This window comes from Heterodontus francisci, chromosome 4, assembly GCF_036365525.1.
Source record: "Heterodontus francisci isolate sHetFra1 chromosome 4, sHetFra1.hap1, whole genome shotgun sequence".
Lineage (NCBI taxonomy): Eukaryota > Metazoa > Chordata > Chondrichthyes > Heterodontiformes > Heterodontidae > Heterodontus > Heterodontus francisci.
This window is the reverse complement of record NC_090374.1, coordinates 91919560-91940100: the sequence shown is the minus strand read 5'-3', so window position 1 is coordinate 91940100 and position 20541 is coordinate 91919560. Positions and strand designations below refer to the sequence as shown.

Here is a 20541-nt window from a genome sequence, read left to right as displayed (position 1 = left end):
GAGGGGCATTAATAGGATAGATAGGAAGAAACTTTTTCCCTTAGCGGAGGTGTCAGTAACCAGGGGGCATAGATTTAAGGTAAGGGGCAGGAGTCAGATTGGAATCTGGAACACACTACCTGAAGGGGTGGTAGAGGCAGGAACCTTCACAACATTTAAGAAGTATTTAGATGTGCACTTGAAGCGCCATAACATACAAAGCTATGGGCCAAGTGCTGGGAAATGGGATTAGAATAGATAAGTATTTGATGGCCGGCACAGACACGATGGACTGAAGGGCCTGTTTCTGTGCTGTATAACTCTATGACTCTAGGGTAGGAGGCCAGAGGTGGGGGGGCCCAGGTGGAGGGTGCATACTAGAAACGGGTAAAGGTCTGCTGTGTGGGAGGGGGAGGTGTGCCGGAAGAAGAGCTCAGCAACATACCGTTCGAAATTCATTGAGGTATAGGCGTAAGGGAATAAAGCTGAATCCTTTGCTAAAGACAGGTTGTCCACGATCAGAGAGGAAGGTCAGAGGGTATTGTGAATACATGGCGAGAAATGAGATTAGGACAAGGGTTGGATCTGAGGGAAGTGAAGGGGTAGGAAGATCAGGAGGGGCATTGGTGCCCATGAGGTCTTGGAGCTTTCAGTCCTTAACACCTGTATTGCTGAAGAGAGAGGTCAAGAGTGTGCTTGTTTGGGCGCTTGCCACTGAGTGTGCATCTCTGGATGGAGCAAGAACAGTAGATCAAGGAATGTTGAATGTCTCATGCCTGGTTAAGTTAGAATCCAGGTGGAATAAGTCTGAGCCAGAGACCGTTGCTGAGGAAGGAGATATGGCTGTGGATGCGAGTTTTGGTAGATACCTGATCAAACACGAGAAGGGAAATAGAAAACGATGAAGGTAACCCAAGAAAACGAGACAAATGGAAATCTCATCAGAGAGAGGAGCAGAACCCTGCTCAATGTTGACATTCCTGGAAGAGAAGTGGCAGTGAATTAAACATGAATACAAAAGCAAAATACTGCAGGTACTGGAAATCTGAAATAAAAACAGAAAATGCTGGAAATGCTCAGCAGGTTTGGCAGCCTCTGTGGAGTCTCGCACCACCTTCTATGACTGGGAGTTCTCCCCTCCCTGCACCTCTTACCCATTTCCAGTATATTCTCTGCACCTGGATATCTCCCTCTGGCCTCTTAACCCTCTTTTCATATGAAGGTGAGGCAGTGGTGAAGTGGTATTGTCACTGGACTAGCAACCCAGAGACCCAGGGTATTGCTCTGGGGACGTGGATTCGAATCCCACCATGGCAGAAGGTGGAATTTGAATTCAATCAATAAAATAAATCTGGGATTGAAAAGCTCGGTTTAACAATGGCCATGAAACCATTGTTTGTTGTAAAAATCTGTCTGGTTCACTAATGTCCTTTAGCGAAGAAAATCTGCTGCCCTTACCTGGTCTGGCCTACCTGTGACTCCAGACACATAGCAATTTAGTTGACTCTTAAATGCCCTCTGAAATGGCCTAGCAATCCACTCAGTTGTATCTAACCGCGACAAAGTCAATAAGAAATGAAACTGGATGGACCACCTGGCATTGACCTAGGCACCGGATAGGACAGCGGCAAACTCAGTCCTGTCGACCCTGCAAACTAACATCCGGGGGCTTGCACCAAAGTTGGGAGGCTATCCCACAGACCAGTCAAGCCACAGCCTGACACAGTCATACTCACCTAATCATACATTACACACAATGTCCCAGACACAGTAATCACCATCCTCTGGTATGTCCTGTTGCACCGGCAGGACAGACCCAGCAGAGGTGGCGGCACAGTGGTATACAGTCGGGAGGGAGTTGCCATGGGAGTCCTCAACATCGACTCCAGACCCCATGAAGTCTCATGGCATCAGGTCAAACATGGGCAAGGAAATCTCCTGCTGATTACATCTACTGCCCTCCCACAGTTGATGAATCAGTACTCCTCCATGTTGAACAGCACTTGGAGGAAGCACTGAGGGTAGCCAGAGCACAGGATGTACTCTGGGTGGGGGACTTCAATGTCCATCACCAGGGGTGGCTCCACTAGCACCACTACTGACCGAGCTGGCTGAGTCCTAAAGGACAGGGTATGCGGCAGGTGATGAGGGAACCAACAAGAGGGAAAAACATACTTGACCTCGTCCTCACCAATCTGCCTGCCGCAGATGCATCTGTCCATGACAGTATTGGTAGGAGTGACCACTGCACAGTCCTTGTGGAGACGAAGTCCCGCCTTCACAGTGAGGATACCTGCCATTGTGTTGTGTGGCACTATCACCATGCTAAATGGGATAGATTTCGAACAGATCTAGCAATGCAAATCTGGGCATCCATGAGGTGCCGTGGACTATCAGCAGCAGCAGAATTATACTTAACCACAATCTGTAACCTCATGGCCTGGCATAATCCCCCACTCTACCATTATCATCAAGCCAGGACACCAACCCTGGTTCAAGGAAGAGTGCAGGAGAGCATGCCAGGAGCAGCACCAGCATACCTCAAAATATGATGTCAAACTGGTGAAGCTACAACCCAGGACTACATGCGTGCCAGACAGTGCATGTGATAGAGCAAAGCGATTCTATAACCAAAGGATCAGATCTAAGCTCTGCAGTCCTGCCACATCCAGTTGTGAATGGTGCTGGATAATTAAACAACTAACTGGAGGAGGTGGTTCCACTAATATCCCCATCCTCAATGATGGGGGAGCCCAGCCTATCAGTGCAAAAGATAAGGCTGAAGCATTTGCAAAAATCTTCAGCTAGAAGTGCCGAGTTGATGATCCATCTCGGCCTCCTCCTGAAGTCCCCAGCATCACAGATGCCAGTCTTCAGCCAATTCAATTCACTCCGCGTGATTTCAACAAACGACTGAAGGCACTGGATACTGAGATCAGCCATGATAGTATTGAATGGCGGGGCATGCTTGAGGGGCTGAATTGCCTACTCCTGCTTCTAGTTCTTAAAGGCTATGGGCCCTGACAAATGCATGGGAACACCACCACCTGCAAGTTCCCCTCCAAGTCGCACACCATCTTGACTTGGAACTATATTGTAGTACCTTTACTGTCACTGGGTCAAAATTCTGGAACTCCCTAACAGCACTGTGGGTGTACCTACCTCACATGGACTGCAGCAGTTCAAGAAGGCAGTTCGCCACCAACTTCACGAGGGCAATTCGGGATGGGCAATAAATGCTGGCCTAGCTTCTTGAGTGTTGAAGCTGCACCCATCCAGGCAAGTGGTGAGTATTCCATCACACTTCTGACTTGTGCCTTGTAGATGGTGGACAGGCTTTGGGGAGTTAGGAGGTGAGTTACTCGCCTCAGGATTCCTCACCTCTGATCTGCTCTTGCAGCCACGGTATTTATATGGCGACTCCAGTTCAGTTTCTGGTCAATGGTAAACCCCAGGATGTTGATAGTGGGGGATTCAGCGATTGTAATGCCATTGAATGTCAAGGGGAGATGGTTAGATACTCTCTCTTGTTTGTGATGGTCATTGCCCGGCACTTGTGTGGCACGAATGTTACTTGTCACTTATCAGCCCAAGCCTGGATGTTGTCCAGGTCTTGCTGCATTTCTGCACGGGCTGTTTGTGTATCTGAGGAGTCGCGAATGGTGCTGAACATTGTGCAATCATCAGCGAACGTCCCCACTTCGGACCTTATGATTGAAGGAAGGTCATTGATGGAGCAGCTGCAGATGGTTGAGCCTTGGACACTACCCTGAGGAACTCCTGCAGTGATGTCCTGGAACTGAGATGATTGACCTCCAACAACCACAACCATCTTTCTTTGAGCTTTGTATGACTCCAACCAGTGGAGTGTTTTCCCCCTGATTCCCATTGACTCCAGTTTTGCTCGGGCTCCTTGATTCCATACTCAGTCAAATGCTACCTTGATGTCAAGGTCAGTCACTCTCACCTCACGTCTTGCGTTTAACTCTTTTGTTCGTGTTTGAACCAAGGCTGTAATGAGGTCGGGAGCTGAGTGGCCCTGACGGAACCCAAACTGAGCCTCACTGAACAGATTATTGCTAAGCAAGTGCTGCTTGATGGCACTGTAGACGACACCTTCCAACACTTTACTGATGTTTGAGAGTAGACTGATGGGGTGGTAATTGGCCAGGTTGGATTTGTCCTGCTTTTTGTGTACAGGACATAACTGGGCAATTTTCCACATTGCCGGGTAGATGCCAGTGTTGTAGCTGCACTGGAACAACTTGGCTAGGGGTGCGACAAGTTCTGGAGCACAGGTCTTCAGTACTATTGCTGGAATGTTGTCAGCGCCCAAAGCCTTTGCAATATCCATTGTCTTCCGTCGTTAGTTGATATCGCGTGCAGTGTATCGAATTTGCTGAAGACTGGCATCTGTGATGTTCGGGACTTCAGGAGAAGGCCGAGATGGATCATCCACTCGGCACTTGTGGCTGAAGATTGTTGCAAATGGTTATCAAGAATCAGTCTAGCTCTACCTTAAAAATATTCAAGACTCTGCTTTCACTGCCTTTTGAGAAAGAGTTCCAAAGATTCATGACCCTGTGAGAAAAAATTTCTCCTCATCTGTCTTAAATGGGCAACCCTGATTTTTAAACTGTGACACCTAGTTATAGATTCTCCCACAAGAGGAAACATCCTTTCCACGTTCACCCTGTAAAGACCCCTCAAGATTTTATACGCATCAATCAAGTCACCTCTTACTCTTCTAAACTCCAGCGGATACAAGCCTAGCCTGTCCAACCTTTTATTGAGAAGTACTGGCATGACATCAACTGTCTTAATTTCTCTGCTCCCCGCTCTCACTCTCACCTGTCTCCCTCTGAATCAGCTGCACTCCGTCCTCTCAGATCCAAGCCTAACATTATCAAACCTGCTGACAAGGATGGTGCTGTCTGGCAAACTGACCTCTACCTAGCAGAGGCCAAATGCCAACTCTCCGACACTTCCTCCTACATTCCCCCTGGATTATGACTCCACCTCCGAACATCAAGCCATTGTTTCCAAGACTGTGTCACTAGCCATCTGCTCTGGAGATGTTCCACCGCAACTTCCAAACCTCATAGTTCCCCAACCCCAAGCAGCTTGCTTCTGTCTCATTACCAAGATCCACAAACGGGACTGCCCTGGTAGACCTATCATTTCAGCCTGTTCCTACTGAATTGATTTCTTCCTATCTTGGCACCTTTTTTTATTCCTCTTGTCCAGCCTCACCCCACCTATCTCCATGACTCTTCTGAGGCCCTCCATCACTTTAACAGTTTAATTTCCTGGCTCTAACTGTCTCCTTTTCACTGGACATCCAGTCTCTCCACACCTCCATCCCCTGTCAAGACTGTCTCAGGGCTCACTGTTTCTTCCTTGAATAGAGATCCAACCACTTTCCACCCACTACCACCCTCCTCTTCCTGGCTGAACTTGTTCTCCCATTGAACAATTCCTCCTTTCACTCATCTCTCTCCCTCCAAATAAAAGGTGTTGCTGTGGGTACCCACAGGAGTTCTTGCGATGCTAGCCTTTTTGTGAGATATGTGGAACATTTCTTGTTTCAGTCCTAGTTAGGCCCACTCCCTCAACACTTTCTCCAGTACATTGATGACTGTATTGGTGCCGTTTCCCGCTTTCGCTCTGAAGTGGAAAACTTCTTCAACTTAGCTTCAATTTCCACCCTTCTTTCACCTTCACATGGTCAATCTCTGACTCTTCCCTTCCTGGACTTCTCTGTCTCCGTTTCTGGGGTAGGCTATCCACAAATATTCATTATAACCCCACTGACTCCCACAGCTATCTCGACAACACCTCCTCACACCCTGCTTCCTTTTAAGGACTCCATTCCATTCTCTTTTTCTGTCTCTGTTGCATCTGTTTTGGTGATGCAAGCTTCCACACCAGCACTTCTGAAATGTCTTCCTTATTCTTCAACTAAGGATTCGCCCACCGTGATTGACAGGGCCTCAACCATGTCCGACCTGTTTTCTGCACTTCGCTCACCCCTTCCCCTTCCTCCCAGATCCATGATAGGCTTCCGCTTGTCCTCACCTTCCACCCCACCAGTCTCCATATTCATTGAATCACCTCTGCCATCTCCAGCAAGATAACATCACCAAACACATCTTCCCCTTTCAGCATTTTGAAAGGACCATTCCCTCCGCGTCACCCTGGTCCATTCCTCAATCATCCCTTATGCCCCATCCCCTTCCCACAGCACCCTTTCCATGCATGGACAGGAGATGTAACACTTGTCCCTATTACCTCCTCTGTCTCCTCGCGCTCCTTCCAGGTGAAACAGCAATTTATGTGTACTTCTCTCAATTTAGTATACTGTATTTGCTGCTCACAATGCGGTCTGCTCTACGTTGGGGGTGACCAGACGCAGATTGCATGATCGCTTTGTGGAACACCTCCATTCAGTCTGCGAGCATGATCCCAAGCTTCTGGTAGCCTGCCATTTTAATTCTCCACCTTGCTCTCAGGATGACATGTTTGTCCTCTGCCGTGTTCCAATAAAGCTCAACGCAAGCTCAAGGAACATCATTGGATTAGGCACTTCACAGCCTTCTGGACTCAACATTGAATTCAACAATTTCAGACTGTAATTTCTGCCATTCTACTCTGCCGTTGTTTCCTGCTCTTTGCATGTTTCAGTCTTAATCCTGTTTTCTTCTTTATGCTTTTGGATGACAGCTGTTCATTATTCTGCTATTCACACCTGCTCTGGACACAACTTTTGTCTCTACTTGTCCCATTATTACTCCCTTTGGCTCTACCCCACTAACCTTTTTGTCATTTAATGTCTTGCATCTTCCCCTCTATAATAGACCTTCCCTTTTGTTTTCCACCTTCCCCCATTTGATCTACTTAAAATCTATTACATTTCTAACTTTTCCTAGCTTTGATGAAGTCATCGACCTGAAACATTTCAACTTTTTTTTCTCTCTCCACAAATGCTGCCAGACCTGAGTATTTCTAACATTTTCTCTTTTTATTACAGAAAGTTAGCATGTAGTAACAGCAAGCAATTAGGAAGACACACGTGGTCTTTGTTGCAAAGGGATTGGAGTACAAGAATAAGGAAATCTTGCTACAATTGTGTAGAGCTTTAGTGAGCCTGCACCTGGAGTACTGTCCGCAGTTTTAGTCTCTATATCTAAAGAAGGAAGTTGCTCATCATTCAAGGCAAAGATGACCATGTCCATCATCTGGGGTGTTTGGTAGGGTTCCAGTAGGTGACTGGAAAGACGTGCTGCAAATAGGGCAGGATACTGCAGATGATTGAGTTCTTGATGAGCTGCGGCCTGACAAGTCCCCGGTTCCTGATGGACTTTATCCTAGGATCCTAAAGGAAGTGGCTAATGAGATAGTTGATGCATTGGTTTTAATTTTCCAAAAATTCCCTAGATTCAGGGAAGGTTCCATTAGATTGGATAATAGCGAATGTAACTCTTTTTATTCAAAAAGTGAGGGAGACAGGCTACAGGCCAGTTAGCTTAGCATCTGTCTTAGGGAGAATGGTAGCTATTATTAAAGGCGTTATCGCAGGGTACTTAGAAAAATTCAAGGTAATCAGGCAGAGTCAACATGGTTTTGTGAAAGGGAAATCATGTTTAACCAATTTATTGGAGTTCTTGAAGTAACATGTGCTGTAGAAGGGTGGATGTACTGTACTTGGATTTCCAGAGGCGTTTGGTAAGGTGCCTCATCAAAGTTTATTCTGGAAAATAAAAGCTCATGGTGTAGGGGGTATCTCATTGGCATGGATTGGCTAGCTAACAGGAAACAGAGTAGGCATAAATGGGTCATTTTCTGGTGGCAAGTTGTAACGAGTGGTGTACCACAGGGATCAGTGCTGGGCCTCAACTTTTTACAGTTTATATAAATGACTTGGATGAAGGGACCAAAGGTATGCTTGTTAAATTTGCTGATGACACAAAGGTAGATAGGAAAGTAAGTTGTAAAGAGGACATGAGTCTGCAAAGGGATGTAGGTAGGTTAAATGAATGGGAAAAGATCTGGCAAATGGAGTATAATGTGAGGAAAAAGTGAAATTGTCCATTTTGGCAGGAAGAATAAATAAGCATATTATCTAAAAGGTGAGAGATTGCAGAGCTCTGAGATGCAGAGGGATCTGGGTGTTCTCGTGCATGAATCGCAAATTGAATTGCAGGTACTGCAAGTAATTAGGAAAGCTAATAGAATGTTATTGTTTATTGTGAGGGGATTTGAATACAAAAGTAGGGAGGTTGTGCTTCAGATATACAGGACATTGGTGAGACGCATCTGGAGTACTGTGTACTGTATTGGTCTCCTTATTTAAGGAAGGCTGCAAATGTGTTGGAAGCAGTTCAAAGAAGGTTTACTAGACTAATACTTGGAATGGGCGGGTTATCTTATGAGGAAAGGTTGGACAGGCTAGGCTTGTATCTGCTGGAGTTTAGAAGAGTAAGAGGCGACTTGATTGAAACATATAAGATCCTGAGGGGTCCTGACAGGGTGGATGTGGAAAGGATGTTTCCCCTTGTGGGAGAATCTAGAACTAGGGGTCACTATTTAAAAATAAGGAGTCGCCCATTTAAGACAGAGATGAGGAGAAATTTTTTCTCTGAGGGTGATGAGTCTTTGGGACACTCTTTCTCAAAAGGCAGTGAAAGCAGAGTCTTTAAATACTTTTAAGGCAGAGATAGATTCTTGATAAGGGGGTGAAAGGTGATCGGGGCTATGTGGGAATGTGAAGTCAAGGTTACAATCAGATCAGCCATGAATGGCAGAGCAGGGTCAAGGGGCCAAGTGACCTACTCCTGCTCCTAATTTCTGTTTTCATATGAGCTGCTGGCTCGAGATTTTCTCTCTTTGTGTTTTTCTCTGCCTCTGATATGTGCTTGCATTTGAAGGAGGCCACACCCTTTTTTTATTTGGTTGTGCCAGGTGCAAACTTCTCCCAGGACTCAGGGTGGATATCAGATTTCCTAAGTGAAGGCTTCAGAGTGTCCTTTGAGCACCATGAGAGCACACGGCAGAATCGAGCTCTCCATGGAAGATTCGTTTTGGTAAGCGAATGTGTGAAGCATTCTGGCTACATGACCAGCCGATTCAATTGTGACTGTCTGAATATGGTGCGGATGCTTGGCATGCCAGCTCGGGTGAGCACCTCCAGTGTCTGGTATTTTGTCCTGCCGTCTGATCTTTAGAAGCTTCTGAAGGCAGCTCAAGTGAATGTGGTTGAGCTGCTTGGCATGACGCTGGTACACAGTCCAAGTTTCGCATGCACAGAGCAGAGTGGGCAGGATTATTGCTCCTATAGACTTTGTTTGGTAGGCAGACTTACTCTTCATTCCCACACTGGTGTTCAAAGCCTGCCGAAGGCAATGCTTGTTTTGGCAATTCTTGCATTTTTCTTGTCATGGATATGGATAGCTCGAGAGAGTGTGCTGCCGAGTTAAGTGAACTTATCTGCTGCTAACAGGTTCTGGTCATGGACTGAAACCTTCAGCTCGAGATGGGGCTTTCCTGGAGCAGGCTGGTACATTACTTCAGTTTTCTTTTTGCTGATCATAAGGCCCAAATTGTCACATTCAAATCGAGAATAAGTCCATCCTACGTTGCATTTCCAGCTCTCAACCTGCAAGTACCGCACAGTCGTCTGCAAACAGGATATGGCAAAGTGCGTCTTTGGAGACTTTGGATTTTTCCCAGAGTCATTCAAATCGAGTAGCTTCCCGTCCATGTGCGATACCTGATTTTGATGCCAGGATCACCAGCATGGAAGGCATCAGAGAGCATGGTGGAGAAAAACATGTTGAAGAGGGTTGGTGCTAGCAAGTAGCCCTGCTTAACTTCATTAGTAACTGGGAAGACTCGCCATCATCCAAGGATGCATACGAGCATGCTGCCGTGGAATTGTTGAACCATTGTGATAAATTTCTCAGGGCAACCAAATTTCTCCATTACCTTCCAAAGGCCCTCATGACTGTTGAAGGCCTTGCTGGGTCAAAAAATGTGGTGTAGAGGTCCATGTTCTGTTCTTGGCATTTCTCTTGGAGCTGTCTAAATGCAAACACTGTATCATTGGTTCCTCGACCTGCTCTGAAACTACACTGACTCTGGCAGCAGATCCTGGTTGACATGTTGCACTAAGTGAATCAGAAGAATTGTGGTGATGATTTTGCTGGCAATGAAGAGGACTGAGTTTCCTCTGTGATTGTCACAAGATTGGCGAGTTCCTTTCCCCTTGTACAGGTGGATATCTTTGTATTTTTGCAGGTTGATTCCTTGCTCCCATACAGACTCAAGTAATTCATTGGGATGCTTGACTGGACATTGACCTTCAGCCTTGTAGATCTCAGCTAGTAAAGCTTCAGCTTCTGGAGCTTTGCCACAGACAGGAGTTTCATGGCTTTTCTTGTTTATAACCGTGTGGGAGGGTCACCAAGAGACGGATGAAGGCCGATTGAGGATGTGGTTGAAGTGCTCCGGCCATCTTTCTAGAATTTGGGCTTTTTCTGTGAGCAGTGTTGACCCGTCAGCAACGAGAGTGGATGATGAACCAATAGACTGGGGCCCGTAGACATATTTCAGAGCATCGTAGAATCTCTTCTGGTCTTTGGTCGGCGTAGGAGGTCGTCTGCTTTCTAATTCAGCCAAGTGTCTTGACTCTCTGAGCTTACACTGCACAGTCCTGCAGGTGTTTTGGTAGACATTGTGCTTGAATAGTGATGACATGTCATTGAGGTAAGCCCGACAGAGGAGATGTTTCTCTTTCAGTAGTTTCTGGATCATCTCATTGTTCTTGTCGAACCAATCTTGATGCTTTTGAGAGGTAGGGCCAAGGATCTCAAGAGCAGTGGAGTACACTATATCCCTAAAGGTTACCCAGTCATCTTCAGTATAGTGAGTATCTGCTTTTGCTATACACAGTTGACTTTCGAGCACTATCCAAGCACAATGCCTACTGAAGCATCCGCAGGACTGTCCATTACAAGCTTAGAGATGCAAGACATTCGGCTGATAAATCATCAAGGAAGGATATACTTGCCTCAAAGGCAGGTATAGCAAAGCTTCACTCGATTGGTTCCTAGGATGAGAGGGTTGTCCCATAATGAGAAGCTGAGTAAATTGAACATATATTCTCTGGAGTTTAGAAGAATGAGGTGTGATCTCATTTAAACGTATAAGGTTCTGAGGGGACTTGACGGGACAGACAGTTAGTTGAAAGGTTGTTCCCCTGGCTGGGGAATCTAGAACATCGGGGCACAGTCTCTGGATAAGGGGCTGATCATTTAGGACTGAGATGGGAAATTTCTTCACTCAAAGGGTTATGAATCTTGGAATTCTCTACCCTAGAGGGTTGTTGAGTATATTCAAGGCTGAGGTACAGGTTTTTCGATTCCTCAGGAATTGAAGGGATATGGGGAGCAGATGGGAAAAGGGAGTTGAGACAGAAGATGAGCCATGTTCTTATTGGATGGCAGAGCAGACTCGAGGGGCCAGATGGTGTATTCCTGCTCCCATTTCTATCTTATGTTCTGTAGTGTTTCTCTCATCTCACTAGTATATATTTTTAATAACTAAAAATGATATGCCAAAGGATTAAAAGATCAGACTTTCTTGTAACCCTGTTGACTTGAATTTACAATTTTTTAATTGAAAACTTCCCAGGAAAGCAAAAAAAAATCTAAATAAATGTAGTGTACTGGATTATCTATTATATTTTTGAATTGTTTGCAACTTCTTGAAACTTTCACAACCTTAAATTTTTTTTTTTCTTGTGGTAATTTGAAATATATGCACACATGTTATCTTTTCATTTTGTTGCAATTAAGAACTGAATACTGCATCTCCTTTGGGTATTATGTTTTGAAATATGAAACTATAATGACCTATATACAAATACAAGTCATCCTGGTAATTTGAATCCTTCAGATTGTAAGCATTGTCTATAACTATTGGTCTCATCTCCGGAAGCCAGAGCAAGAATACCTTTTAAATGAGATACCTGAAATGTTACTTTTTAATTTAAAAAAATAATTAACTTGTCATCTGACAGGTTTCCCTGCTTCAAAGATAATCCACTCCCATGTTAGTTACTTCGATTGTATAGTTTTCAGATTTCACCAAATCTGTCGTTTGCCCTGCGTTTTGTGGTTGGGATTTGTTTTGGCATTTAAAAGCTAGTAGACATCAGGCTTAATGAAATCTGCAGAGATGGAAAGTCATGTTTGTAGGAAGAAGTGACACCTACTTTGTGCAAAATCAATAAAGGTAATTGAATAGTATTTTAATTCCAGAAAGTGAAACTTGTATGCATGTGGCTGAAAATACTCTGAAGGTAGCAATTGAGGTCCCAATTTGTATTGATTGGCTTATACCATATGATTGAAAACATCCATTTATTGTCATTTTTATTAAAAAGTGGATGAATTTAGACATCATTCAAATAAGAAAACTTTTCTGGATAAATAGTTAATAAAGTGGTGCAGTCTACAGAACCAATGGCAAACATGTTTTTGATTTTGCGCAAAGATGTTTTTTGTCCCTGCACTTTATTAGCATCCATCAATTATTGTGTGTCTTAAATTATTTGGAATACACTTGAGTTCATCATTTGGGAAGAGGGATTGGTACTGCTCCTGTACCACAAAATAGAGGAACTTTAAATAAAATGCTAACTATGATCATTGCTAGAATTCTGGAACAGTTTTTCATATATTACAGATGTGAAGGTGTAAATACCCCTGCCTCACACACCCACGCACAAAATTTTCTCCAAGCTATGAACTGTAACTGCCCAAGAGAAATTTGCAGGCAGCCTGTGCTCTTCTGATCTGCCCAGGAAGGGAAATTCATTAGTATCCAAGAATAATGCTGCCTCTAAAAGCTTGATTCTCCTTCCATATGTGGGAAATACACTTCTTTACCACCTTGCATCTTACTTCATAAATGTATTAAAGTCATTTCACCTTTTAGTGATCAAATGTGTTGTAACGCAGCCTACCATTCCACAGTATGGCCTGTGAATAACTTTGGCCTGTGATGACACCCATGGCTTTTGTTGGTTTGTATCTGTGTTTAGGGTAATATGTTTTGATTCTATCATTGGGATTGGCAAATTAAGAAAGATAAGTGAACAACATGATCCGCACCTTTAATCTCAACCTTGTGAAATATTGAGGCATTAGATGCTGAAATTGCTGCTCATATGTTTTATTAGGTATGATAAATCTGCTGAATTTTATACAAATTAAAATAAATATGCAATGATGTAAGGTTGTAACCCAAAATAGCAGATTCCGAAGAACTAATCCCAAAGATTGGGGAATAATTGAGGTATTAAAAGTGCACCAGCTCCAATGTCTGTTTGCTGACTGTTCAAGTCAGAACATTGACAAGTACATTTCACACACAATTCTAAGAGGAAGGCTGTTATGTTTGAACAAAAGCTTTAGCATGTCTGGAAAAGAGATGCATACAGCATACCATTAGATGGTTCTGATGAAAGGTGATCAACCTGAAATGATTAACCCTGTTTCTCTCTCCACATATGCTGCCAGACTTGCTGAGTATTTCCAGCATTTTCTGTTTCTATTTCAGTCTTCAAGAATCCCCATAATTTTACTCTACCATTAGATGGCACAGTTGAGATAGAACAGTATGTCCTTGCAGCATGGTGGAATGATACTTAGATGTGCTGTGCAAGTTGATAAAATGCTACCCTTGGTTTGCTGTAGTTTGTAAAAAGAAATTTATCTGTATTAGGGATCTGATGGGAAATTAATTTTACCACTAAACTTCATTAAACAGGAAGGGAATATGAGGTGTAGTGTTTGCTGATTCTTCAGAGTAAATTGATCTACATCAAAAAAGTATTTTGTATGTTGAGGTTTCTGAGATATGTACAGAAGGGGCACTTAATCAGATTTTGTGGGGATCAGTAGAATCAGTGGCTTGTAGTCTTGATATGCGCTGTATATGACTTGAAAATTTTGTTGAATCGTGTGAACGTTTCATAATAGATATCTTGTCTCAATTGGTGTTTCTGTATTGCTGTTATGCAGGTCCTCACATGCCAAGAATGAGGCATATTCATTTTATCATATGAGCATAGATTTTAAACTTGCTGGGGAGAAGGCCTGTTACAAGGGCTGCCAGACACATAGCTGATAACATTTGCATACTAACAGACAGTGCTTGTGGAGACAAAAGGACCATTCCCTGAAACATTCAACTCACAATGGATTTTGATTACCAGACATTGAAGGTGTAAGGAAGAGCATTCCAGAGACTGCTAAAGTGATACAATCCACAAAAGCCAGGACTGGTTAAACCAGCTGGTCACATGACTAACTGGCTGGTCCAGGGTTTTTTGAACTAGCCGCAGAGTTTTAGAACTCAAAGACTCCTTGCTGCTGGAGTGAGAAGCCCTCTCATGTCTGCTCCCATCTCTTTCTCACAAGCCTCTGGACCCACTGAGGGCACATGAACTTCGAGAGAAAAGTCTCCTACATTGAACAATGCTTAAGAAGAATACTGGGCCCCAACAAAAAGCCAGACCTACCTACAATCAAGAACTCTACAGAGAACAATAACCAAAACGATCTTCAGATATTGCCTCAAACTTTTCCACTTTATTTCTTCTCTTTTCTGTCTGTCTGCATGTTTGTATTGCGTATGCATGCGAGCGTGGACTCGTCGCATATCCGTAGGCGTTAACTGAATTAGAGTTTAAGTTTAACAAGCTTCAATCTTTTTTCTTTAAACCTAAGAAAACCCGTTTGGCTAGTTTATTTGCCTTGTAATTGGAAGTTAGTGAACAAGGATTCATTAATGGGGAATCTTAAAAAAAAAAAGGTGTGTTTAAAATTGAACCCTGTTACGGTAAGACCAGGTGAAGGCTGAGGGAACCCTAGACCCCTTTCTCACCTGGTCATAACACTGTTGAGGTTTGATTGCAGTGTTGTGGTTTTATTGTCTGAAGTGGCTGGATCACAAACACTAGCCGGTCCTGCTGTCCTATGTGAAAACTGCGCACTATTTGAGATCATCCTGGAATGCAAACATACCCTCACCCCCACATCTTCCCAACTTCTCTCCACTAAAACTGTCTCCTTAAACCCTTCTCCCATTCCTCCTTCACCCACCCCTCCAACAAATGTGAACAATTCATGGACTTCTTTGTCACTAAAATTGAGATAATCTATTTAACTGCCTCTGCCCGTCCCTCCCTTCCCCTAGCCTGCTGGGTCAAACTTCCTTAAGGTTTCCCCTCTGCCTCAGCCCTGAACTTGTAGCCAGAGAATCTCCTGCAATGGCTTCTTTTCTCACACTCGCTGTTACCTCTGGAGTCCCCTGAGGATCTATTTTGGCCCCTTGCTATTTCTCATCTGCATGCTGCCTTTTGTCAACATCATCCAAAAACACTTCCAAGTTCCAAATGAGCACTGATGACACTCACCTCTCTCCTGTCTCTAAATTGTGGGATTGCTTGTCCAACACCCAGTACTGGATGAGTGGAAATTTCTCTCACCTGTTGGGAAGATCAAAGCCATTGCCTTCAGTCCCTGCCACAAACTTTGTTCCCTAGCCACTGATCCTGTCTTTTTTTCCTTGCAACTGTCTGGTGTTGTATTTGACCCCAAGATAAGCTTCCAAGCAGATATCTGCTCCATCACCAAGACACACCTCCCTAACATCACCCAATTCTGCCTCTGCCTCAGCCCATCTGCTGTTGAAACCCTCATCAATACCTTTTGTTAACTCCAGACTTGACAATTCCAATGCTGTACTGGCCAGCCTCCCATCTTCCACTCTCCGTAAACTTGAGCTCATGAAAACTCTGCTGCCCATCTCCTAACTCACAGCAAGCCCTGTTCACCCATGACCGCATTTGCTGTCCTACATTAGCTCCCGGTCCGGCATCAATTTGATTTTAAAATTTTCATCCGTGTTTTGAAATTCCTCCATGGCCTCGCCCATCCACATCTCTGTAACCTCATCCAGCACTACAACCCTCTCAGAACTCAACATTCCTCCAATTCTGGCTATTTGTGCATCCCTGATTTTTAATCCCCCCGATATTGATGACCATGCCTACAACTGTCTAGGCGCTATGCTCTGGAATTCCCTCTCTACCTCTCTCCTAGTTAAATTCCAGCTTTTTCGCCAGGCATTTTGTCATCTGTCCTAACATTTCCTTATGTGGCTCAGTGTCAAATTGTATTTGATAACACTTTGCGACATTTTGCTAAAATGAAAGATTGTTTCTGATCTTTTGTTTGCAAAGATGCCATACAGAGGCCAGTTTGCGTCGCTCAAGGGTGAACTTCAGTGGTGTACTAATAGATACTTTGATCCTTATTAGTAGGGAGCTGTGAGGGTAGAACAGTCATTTGTATTTATACAGTGCCTTTAATGTAATAAAACATCTTGGGTACTTCGCAGGAGCATTATAAAAGAAAATTAGACGCCGAGCCACATAAGAAATATTAGGACAGATGACTGAAAACATTGGTCAAAGAGGAAGCAGTGTCTTTAAGGAGGAAAGAGAGGCTTAGGGCCTTGGCAACTGAAGGCACAACCAATGGTGGAGTGATTAAAATCGGGGGTGTTCAGCTGGCTAGAATTAGATGAGCGTTGATATCATCTCAGAGGCTTCTAGGATAGGAAGAGAATGCAGATGTCTGGGCGGGGCAAGGACATGGATTGATTTAAAAACAGGGATGAGAATTTTAAAATCGAGCCATTGCTTAACTGGGAGCTAGTGTAGGTCAGCATGCCCCAAGTGAGCAAGACTTGGTGCAAGTTAGGATATGGGCAGCGGGGATGATCTCAAGTTTACAGAGGGTAGAACTTGGGAAGTCAGCCAGGAGTGCATTGGAATAGTAAAGTCTAGAGGTATTAAAGTCATGGATGAGGATTTCAGCAAATGAGCTGAGGCAGTCACCGGCAGCGTCAGGCAGTGTTATGGAGGTGGAAATAGGCAGTCTGAGTGATGATGGGGGATATGTGGTCAGAATCTCATCTTGGGGTGAAATGTGACCCCAGGGTTGTGAACAGTCTGCTTCAGCCTCACCGTTGCCAGGGAGAGGGTTGGGTTGGTAGCTAGGAAATGGAGTTTGTCATGGGAACCGAAGGCAATGGCTTTGGTCTTCACAATATTTAATTGGAGGAAATTTCTGCTGCTCCGGTACTGGATGTCAGATAAGCAGTCTGACAATTTAGAGACACTGGAGGGGTTGAGAGAGGTGGTGTTGAGGAAGAGCTGGATGTCGTCAGTGTACATGTGAAAACTAAAGCTGTGATTTCAAATGATGTCACCAAAGAGCAGCATGTTTGCTGTTGCTGCAATAGTATCCAGCAAGAAGTAGCAGGGGACCGATGGAAGCTTAGAAAGTTCAAATGTACAAGAGTGGTGCAAAGGGATGATTGACAAACTGAGATGAAACAACTACAGTAAGACTGGCAGTAGAAGTTCTATAGTTGTTTTCAGTGCACTGCATTAGCTAAGTGGTAGTCGCTGCTGGAAAGCAGAGCTTTGTGGATGTCAAGTGAGAACAGAAACCAGCTCAATTGTGATGCATTCCATGCTGAAGTTGCTTGTTCACACATGAGTCGTCTCTTGGAGAAGAGATTGGAAGATAACCAGCACCTAGGACTATAACGTAGCATGAATCGGTGCCTTTGAGAGAAGAGTTAGAAGAATAATCTTGTGTTTACTGCTTGTCAGTCATACTGGAGACTCACAGGCAGTTGACAGACCTCTAATTGGTCTCTGCTACAATTGCCTGTATTCTCTAGGCATCCATGAATAATTTTGTTAAAAGAGCAAGCCAGATTTATAGTACACTGAAAATAAAATCTACATTGTTTTATGTGGCTGGAAACTTTTTTCTGCTTTATTTAAGGCAGGTTTATATTTTTCAACATTTTAAATGTGTGAAATTTGTGTTGCCATGGAATTTCAGTTGCAAACGATTAGATACATTTAAAAATTTAATCACTGTTCTGTGATTAAAAACTGAAAATGATAGAAATACTCAGCAGGTCTGGCAGAGAAGCCGAGTTAATGTTTCATTTTGGTAACCTGTTCTTCGCAGTGACGTCTGCGATGTTTACGTTTAAAAAGTTTTTAAAAACACTCATTGTGATTTATTTTAGTGTAAGTTAACAATTATTTTGTTTTTCAGAATCCAATCTGCACCGCTGTGGATTCAGGGGTTCCTCACATCTGGGAATCCCGTATAGTCAATCAAAGGTTAGCTGGAGTCTGCAAAGCATCTCAATGTGAACCCAATCCTTTATTCAGTGATTACTACTCAGAGGTCAGAGTAGAAATTTCTTGAATATTCCTTATAGGGAACCTAGAGGTAATTTTGAGTTGAATTCGGTGCAGTTTGGGGCTCAGGTCTCTTTTTCTGTGGCACCTTGCTATAATTTCTGCACAGGTATAGCTTCTTGGAAATCTGTATTTAGTAATATTTGATAAGTTTTTTACACTGCTTAAGTAACTTTAAAATACTAAATTCTGTTCATTTGCACTGTTTGCTTGAGATATTTTAGCATGTGCATACAGCAGTCAAATTTATCTAATAGATCAGAAAATGACTGAAGTCTGGTGTCAAGGACCTTCACTTCATTATTCTGATGGAACAAACCCATCTTTTTTCACCATGTGATGGAACAAGTAGCTTAATCTTGAAATTTCACCGCTGTTGAGGTGAGGAAAGAGGAAATTCTGGGTCGGAAAGGAAAAATTTAGGGGCCCTTTTTGTACCTAAAGGAGATTAAAATTAACTTTTAAAACTGAAAAAGCACTGATGTCCCAACTTCATTACTGCAGTGTTTGTATGAGAAGGAATTATAGTGAACTAGCAGAGACCTGCAAAACATTTGTAGTCAAATTAGTATCTTAATTGCAACAGTACTTATTTAAATACTGGATTTCTTGTTATTTCATCAAAGAATGGTGCCATTCTTGTCACCACATTACAGAAAGGATGTAATTGCACTAGAGAGGGTACAGAGGAGATTTACAAGGAAGTTGCCGGGACTGGAAAAATGTAGCTATGAGGAAAGATTGGATTGGCTGCGGTTGTTCTCCTTGGAACAGAGAAGGCTGAGGGGAGATTTGATTGAGATGTACAAAATTGTGAGGGGCCTGGATAGAGTTGATGTGAAGGGCCTATTCACCTTAGAAGAAATGTCAGTGACTAGGGGGCATAGATTTAAAGTGATTGATAGAAGGCTTAGAGGAGAGATGAGGAAAAGATTTTTTCACCTAGAGGGTGGTGGAGGTCTGGAACTCACTGCCTGTAAGGGTAGTTGAGGCAGAAACCCTCAACTCATTCAAAAGAAGTCTGGATATGCACCTCAAGTGCAGGGCTATGGACCAAATGCTGGAAGGTGGGATAGAATGGGTGGAATGTTTTTCGGCTGGCACAAGTGGCCTCTTTCTGTGCTGTAAACGTTCTGATTCTAAAGACTTTAATAGAATCAAAACTTCTCTCTGGAAAAAGCTGCATAAAGCTGTCCATCTGTAAAAACAGGCCTAGAAATATAAATAACCATTTTGTCAAGAATCTGGCCTTGTTACTTGTTCATAGTCATAGAATATGAAAGTCTAATTGGGATGAAAGTTCACAGACCTGAAACGTTATCTCTGCTTCTCTCTCCACAAATGCCACCAGACCTGCTGAGTATTTTCAGCACTTTGTTATTATTTAAGATTTCCAGCATCCGCAGTATTTTGCTTTTATTAAAGTCTAATTGTGAACTGTTTTCTCCTGAGTTGAAAAGGCAGGTTTACATCTGATGGTTCACTGTTTGAGGAATTAAACACTGTTCCCATGAAATCTGCCAGTTATAATTTCAGCATCTATATCATTGAAGAAAACAGCTTCCTAACTACCAATCTTTTTCCATGACAAAGTCCTTGTTTAGTTTCAAGTTTCATAGCACCATTATAACTGCTCCTTCCTTGACTAAGTTAGTGTGGTGGCATGCCCATTGGAGTTATACAGTGTAGAAGCTCTAGAGGCATCATCTTTGTCTATAGAATCAATGCTGATGTATTTTAATTCACCTGACGATTTTTCCAAAACTTTTCATTCAAATCTAGTGAATCTTCATTTTTAGCACCTAGACTAGCTTTTGAATAATATGTTGTATCAAATAATTGTCCCCGCCATTTTGCCATACTTAATCAATTCCGTCTTGCCCTACCCCTGCAGCTCCTCCCATGCCCTTTCATCCCACTCTTGTCATCCCCTTCCCTCCATCAATCCCATCCTTCCCTCATGGAAGCAATCTCTCCAGCCAAGTTAACTATGATAAAATAAAAGCAAAATACGATGGATGCTGGAAATCTGAAATAAAAACAAAGTGCTGGAAATACTCTGGTCTGGCAGCATCTGTGGAAAGAGAAACACAGTTAATGTTTCAGGTCTGTGATCTTTCATGTTGGGCTCCCCTTCTGCTGTTTGTGTTCTCCACCCCCACCCCCAATCCCATCCCGCTAACTGTTGGCAGCTGCAC

General features: G+C 43.4%; 1 protein-coding gene across 3 annotated transcripts in view; it reads left to right on the top strand.

The window, feature by feature from the left end:
* The window catches only part of pggt1b (protein geranylgeranyltransferase type I, beta subunit), a 101192-nt gene that overhangs the window by 23057 nt on the left and 57594 nt on the right, over positions 1-20541 (top strand). For all 3 annotated transcript variants that reach the window (XM_068029862.1, XM_068029864.1, XM_068029863.1), the window contains one exon: positions 18195-18262. In XM_068029862.1, coding sequence (XP_067885963.1) covers positions 18195-18262 — 68 coding nt within the window. The remainder of the gene's footprint in view (positions 1-18194; positions 18263-20541) is intronic.